We start from the raw sequence: 6,774 nt of genomic DNA, 5'->3' as shown, positions 1-6,774 counted from the left end.
GCATTCCCTTTTTCTGAAGGAAGGGGCCGGGGGTGATTTCTGAAAGGGCTGAGGGCAATTATGGTATGTTCAAGCCTCTACAAACCATCTTTAGAAGTCTCAGCGCAGCCTAGGACGAACCCACAGGACGGGTGCCTAGTTGGTTAGAGTATCGTTCCCAAGCCCTTAGGGTGTGTTTATCTGGTATCTGTCTCTTGCGGGTGTTACTGTCTTTCTCTCTCTGTCTCTTTTTCTTCCTCTCTTTAAAATCAATAAATAAAATTTAAAAAGTCTTGGTGCAGATACCTGAAGGCTTTCTGGCGACTCCTCAAGTGTGCGTGCCCGAGGCTAAGCGCAGGACTTCAAAACGTGGGCCGCCTGACTCCCCTCCCCCACTGGAGAAAGAAGGGGGGGGTTGGGGGAGAGAGAAACTGCGCATGCTCGGATGCAGCTCCCCTGTCTCCTGGCAACTGGACTCCAGTCTTGGCCTTGGCACTGCGGAGGTCGCAATGGACCAGCCAGATAAGGCCGTCACTTCTACCCCAGTAAGGGAAGGCTTGGGGCATGGGGTTGAGTGGTCATGGCCTGGGTTCTGCCGTTCCCCCTGATGCGCCCAACTACCCGTCCCCTTCGCCCCTCTCTTCTGCCAAGATGCCACCTCTAGTCCCAGGCCTTTGCACCGCTCCTGTTCTCTCTCCTCTCTCTGTTCTTACCACCTTGTAGTCCTTTCTTCTGACCTTTGAGTTCTACTTCGTTTTATTTCCTCTGCCCTTGCTACTCCCTCAACCACCCGATTGCCCTTTGTTATCTGTATTTTCCCTCTTCCCTACTACTAACGCTGGAGACCGCTGCTTTAATGGTGATTAGATTTCTTTCATTTCCCTCTAACGAGAGAGAGTTTTTGTTGTTGTTTTCAGTCTATGAGCCCGTTTTTGAGTTTAGTCTTTATAAAATATTTTAAACTACCTTTGTTTAGTTTTTAAAATTGGGCTAGGGATGTTTAGCCTATCTTTTGTAAAGTGATTCACCCCTAAAGCGAATTTGAAGTGGTAGATGGGTGGAGTTTAGATCACCTGCCTAGAGCAAAACAAAGCAGCAGCTGCCAGTCACCTTCTTTTGGATATATATCATGTTTACTTCTCCCTTGTCCTTCCCAACTCATTTTCCTGGCCCAGGCAGAGGTGGGAGATCTGTCTTGACAGGTCTGGGGAAGTTTAATTTCTGTGACTATAAATGTGTAACAGAGAACATTCAATATAAATCTAACAAAGGCAATAGATAGGAAGAAATTCAGATTAGTGTGTATGAACAAGGCGTTTCTTAGAGAAATGCACATGTTACACAGTAAAACTAAAGCCAGGGGTACTCATAAGTAGAGTAGATATAAGTTGCTAGACAGGAACAATGAGTTATATCAGTTTCGCTAATTTGATTGTTTATTATTTTTAATGTGTTGTTGTTTGAGATAACCCATATTTTGTACTAAAAACAAAAACATTGTAAGTGAAAGTAGAAATCAATATTTTAATGATTTTACTTAGTGGGAATAACACAAAAGGAAACACTGAACAATCGTGTTAACAGTGAAGCTGAATCAAATGTGGAAAATAATAAAAGGGTATATATATAGAGTACTTATTAAGGAAGACAAGAGTGTCCTTGGAAACTGAAGAATACCAAAATAATCTGTTTTTTAACGTGGCAGATGAGATGTTAAAAATAAAAGCTACCATTTATTATGGAACATTGGCTGTGGGTGCAAATGTTTATATGTACAACTAGAGGTCTGGGGCAAAATATTCATACACAGAAGGGGGGCCCCTCAGCCTGCATCCTCTTGCAATCTGGGACCCCTCGGGAGATGTCCGACTTCCAGTTTAGGCCCTGTGGGATTAGGCCTAAACTGGCAGTCAGACATCTCTCTTGAAATCTGGGACCACTGGCTCCTACTCGCTCACTTTGCCTGCCTGCCTGATCACCCCTAACCACTGTGCATCCCTGCCTAATCAACCCTAACTACTCTGCCTGTCTGCCTCATCGCCCCTAACTGCCTACCTGTCTGCCTGATTGCCCCTAACTGCCTCTGCCTTGGCCCCCGCTGCTGCAGCTTAGTCCAGAAGGACGTCCGGAAGTTTGTTCGGCTGTCCCATCTAAGTAGCATATTACACTTTTATTATTATAGATGCCTTATGCTCATGCCTTGTGTTTTTTTTAATTTAAATTCTTTATTGTTGAAAGTATTACATATGACTCCTTTTCCCCCATTGACCTCTCCCCTGCTGCTTCCACTCCCCAGCACATGCCCTCACCCCCCCTATTGTCTATGTCCATCCCTGATGCCTTTGTTTTTATCCTAAGAGGAAGTGGGGGCTCATAAGGGCCAAAGTAATTTGCCTGGTACTCTTTAGCTAGTAAGTGGCAGAGCTGGAGTTCAAGCCCAAGTTTGTCTGGCTCCTCTATCACTCTGACTTCAGTGTCACAGCTAGCTGGACAAGCTGAGGGAACCAGCTGTATCATATTTAATATATATATATCAGTATGTACATATATTTAATGTATATGAACCTAGGAAATAGAAATTGGCAATGTTTGCCATATCTTCAGGAATTTGTATCTCAATATCACTTCAATCTGATGACTACACATTTTGACCTTGAGTTCCCAGCACAGACACCTGAGCCACACACATTTTTTTAGGGTAAAACATCCAAGCAGTTTCAATTAATACACAGCAGCTTCATCAGAGATTTCAGTTTCCCTCTTCAGTTTGAATGTGGAGTACTAGGAGAGCCCTTGGCATGCCAGGGTACAGGAAGCAGGGATCAATCACCCTGCACTGCTGCCTACATTTACCTGCTAGAAGTAAAAATGAATTCTGTGGGAATGATCGTTATATATATTTTCTCTCTTCCTTTTGAATGGACACAACATAGCAACAGACCCGAAATTACAGTCACCAGACAAACCCAAGCTAGTTGTACACTTTCATTGGCAAATGCAGCGCAGAGGGCGTTGTCTATGGACTGGGACCTCATCAAAGAGGAATGGGTGGAAGCTCATTTCCTTTATTGCTTTCTTTTAAATTTAGGTTTCCTAAAGCCTCTCAAACATCCATGGCATAATATCTACTCAGTTCTTGGCATCAAAATGTGCCATGTTCCTCAGCTCATCCTCGTCTGAGGATGAGCTCTCTTCACCCACTAACATAGATAGAAGGACTGAACCATAAATCTGAATAACAACGATGATAATACGATTTTGATGTACACAACTCTTTCCTTCCCAAGAACACCAAATTTTGTCACATCTAATTATCCTTATGGCACCTCTGTCACATGGGGATGTTTATTGCTCTAATTTTCCCAAAGGGAATTTAGATATTTAAAAAGCACTTAAAACAATAAAATAGCAATTTAAAGAACTATTACAGGCAAAATTGGTAGCAATGTTTCTATTTGAAGTCAGACTGACAAATTTGGTACAGGTATTTTTAAAAAAATATATATTATTGATTTTTTTACAGAGAGGAAGGGAGAGGGATAGAGAGTAAGAAAGATTGAGGGGAGAGAAACATCGATCAGCTGCCTACTGGGGATGTGCCCAAAACCAAGGAACATGCCCTTGACTGGAATCGAACCTGGGACCTTTCAGTCTGCAGGCTGACACTGTGTCCACTGAGCCAAACCAGTTAGAGCTAGTGCAGGTATTAATTAATTTAAGTAAATATTTTATAAGTTATATCTAACTTCCAGGGGTCACCTCTCACATGAATAAGCATATTTTATGTTTGCCAATAGAAGACAATCCGGAAGCGATCATCTTTTGAAAGAGAAGGATGGTGGAGAGCAGCATTAACAGTATGTACATTTTCATTATTTTCCATTCTTATGCCCATTAACATTTGATTACGTCCGTCTTACCATTTAAATCACTCACAATTCATAAGAGAACAGTAGGCTTTATTTCATACTTACAATTTTAGCATCAGCATGTGAATGAGAAACTAAAATTTCAATTTAAAAGCTTGGAACAGTAAAACAACTCTAGAAATCTAGTTGTGTTACAAAACATCGCGGTAAGATCAACCTAGTTTATGAGCTTGGTAAGAGGACACCAGAAAGAAAAAAGCATACATTCCTGAGAGGTTTTTGGGTTTCAGTTCTTAGCATAGAGCCTATGATTACTTTTATCGGTTGACATGGTCGGCGTATGAAAGCAAGGTAGTAATAGATGAAAGTAAAATGACCAGAAGATGCCCCTCTCAGGAGACATCATTTCTATATTGCGGAAATGGTTCCTATGCACTCCCTGCAGTAACAGGGGGCCCCGTGGCCAGAGCCTTCTGGGAATGGAACTCATTGTAATGGTGGCGCTGAGCTGAGCGCTCAGTGGAAAGATGGCCACAAAGCAGCAGTGACTAAACTTTCAGGTTTGGCCATGTAGCCACATTGCGGTTGGGATTTGAAAGTTCTCAACCCCTTATTGGACTCATTAGACGAGATGCTCTGCCAACTCATCCTCCGCCTTATGGTATTACCCTGTAGCTTCCCATATAAGGGCTAGACAGAAACATGTAGCATCTACTGAGCAGAAGTAGAATACTTTTCATTTAGTCAAGAAACTATATTTCAGGTCTTGTTAGAGGCCTGAAATTTATAACAAATTGAATCTCAAGTTTAAGTATCTGTGAAGCTACTATTTAAGAAAAAAAACACACACACACACACACAAAAACCCCCTCAACTATAGCCATAACCCATTGGCTATTACTCAGCAGCTGCCTCAGAAAGGAAATAATCATGATTCTCTTAAACGATTGTTCTGTCCAGAGTGTTTGCTATATTTTCTTTTATTTTTTAATTTTTTAAATATATTTTATTGATTTTTTTTTTTTTTCAGGGAGGAAAAGAGAGGGATAGAGAGTTAGAAACATCAATGAGAGAGAGACATCAGCTGCCTCCTGCACACCCCTCACTGGGGATGTGCCCGCAACCAAGGTACATCCCTTGACCAGAATTGAACCCGGGACCTTTCAGTCCACAGGCCGACGCTCTATCCACTGAGCCAAACCGGTTTCGGCTGTTTGCTGTATTTTAATAGAATTTTATTAAACTGTAAAACTAAGAGATACTGTTTAGGAATGACCCTTTCAAGAATGCTGCTTTCGGAGATGTTGCTGGTTTACACACTGGTCTGAAAAACGATGTCAATTCTCCACAGAATACTCCTATTCCTGGCACTTACCACTTGAAAACGTTTCTTGAAGAATCCCAATTAAACCCAGTGGCAGCAACCTACAATTTTAAAAACGAAGGAAGGAAAAAGCCACCTCTTGTGCAAAGAAACAATCCAGTAGTAACGGACCTTCCCCAGTACATGCCTCCTGACTTCTTGGACTTGTTGAAGAAGCAAGCGGCCACTTACTCATTTAAAGACCAACCGCGGTCAAGCCCCAGCTCACTGGTTTACAAAGATCAGGTAAAGCCCTACTAGCAGCTGCGTTTTCGTGGGAAAGCTACCAAGAGCCCCGAGGAAAATAGACTACATAACTTTGAGTGTATCTCCCCCGGGACAAAGTAACAACCTTTAGGATAGATTATTTTCTGCAGAAATCAAACTAGGGCTGCCTGATTTGCAAATATGTCCTGCAAGGGAATCTTGGCAGAATTCCCCAACTAGGGGAGCCTCTGGGATCTTATCTGTGGTTGGCCCAGGCTTCTGGTCTTTTCAAACAGTTTACACAATGTTCTCTCTCTTTTTGCTTTTTTCATAAAGATTAAAATATATTCTTATTGATTTTAGAGAGGAAGGGAGAGAGAGAGAGACAGAGAGAGAGAGAGAGAGAGAGAGAGAGAGAGAGAGAGAGAGAGAGAGAGAGGGAATCACTGATGAGAGAGAATCATTGATGAGAGAGAATCATTGATTTGATTTGGCTGTCTCCTGCTCCCCTCCACACTGGGCATATAGCCCACAACCCAAGCATGTGCCCTGACTGGGAATCGAACCGTGACCTCCTGGTTTACAGGTCGACCCTTGACCATTGAGCCATGCTGGCAGGGCTTGTACTCTCTTCTTTTAAAAAGAAAACTCTGGCCCTAACCGCTTTGGTTCAGTGGATAAAGCCTGCAGACAGAAAGGTCCCAGGTTCGATTCTGATCGGTGTGTACCTTGGTTGCGGGCATATCCCCAGTAAGAGGTGTGTAGGAGACAGCTGATCTATGTTTCTCTCTTATTGGATGTTTCCAACTCTCTATTCCTCTCCCTTTCTCTCTGTAAAAAAAATAAATAAAATATTTTTTTTAATAAGAAAAGAAAACTCTGCCTTTCAGTGAGTGAATATTCTTACTAGAGCATGAACATAACTCTATGCCACAGGGAAGCTTTTCCCAAAATTTCTTGTGGAAATGAGCACTATGGTACCAGGAAGGTAAGACTCTACTCTCAGGTCCACCCGTTCATTCATAACAGCGGTAATAATTGCTATGCCTACAGCCCTGTGCCAGGCTCTGAAGGGAAGATGTCCCTGACTTGCAAATATTTAAGTAACAATGCAAGAGCAAATATATCACATGCTGAGACAAATAGTGTAGCAGGAAATGCCAGGGGAGCGTTCAGTGTAGGCTGGATGGAAAAGTTGGAAGGTTCCCTGGACGAAGTAGGACTCACACGAGACCTTGAATAATACATGGCACTTAAATGCGGCTCTTCATAGTTTACTGTGAGCTTCTACGTACATTCTCTTAGCAGTTCTCCCCAGGCACTCTGAAGTAGGCAGAACAGATGCTTGCCCCATTT

General features: G+C 42.5%; 1 protein-coding gene across 1 annotated transcript in view; it reads left to right on the top strand.

Annotated features, from left to right (window-relative positions):
* Nucleotides 1-488: 488 nt before the first annotated feature.
* Nucleotides 489-6,774, top strand: part of STPG4 (sperm-tail PG-rich repeat containing 4) — a 36,834-nt gene continuing 30,548 nt past the window's right edge. Inside the window, exons 1-3 of the mRNA XM_036436113.2 lie at nucleotides 489-524; nucleotides 3,777-3,836; nucleotides 5,200-5,457. Of these exons, the coding sequence (XP_036292006.1) occupies nucleotides 489-524; nucleotides 3,777-3,836; nucleotides 5,200-5,457 (354 nt within the window). The remainder of the gene's footprint in view (nucleotides 525-3,776; nucleotides 3,837-5,199; nucleotides 5,458-6,774) is intronic.

This window comes from Pipistrellus kuhlii, unplaced genomic scaffold (assembly GCF_014108245.1).
Source record: "Pipistrellus kuhlii isolate mPipKuh1 unplaced genomic scaffold, mPipKuh1.p scaffold_m20_p_13, whole genome shotgun sequence".
NCBI classification, from domain to species: Eukaryota; Metazoa; Chordata; class Mammalia; order Chiroptera; family Vespertilionidae; genus Pipistrellus; species Pipistrellus kuhlii.
This window is presented reverse-complemented; position numbering and strand designations above follow the sequence as displayed.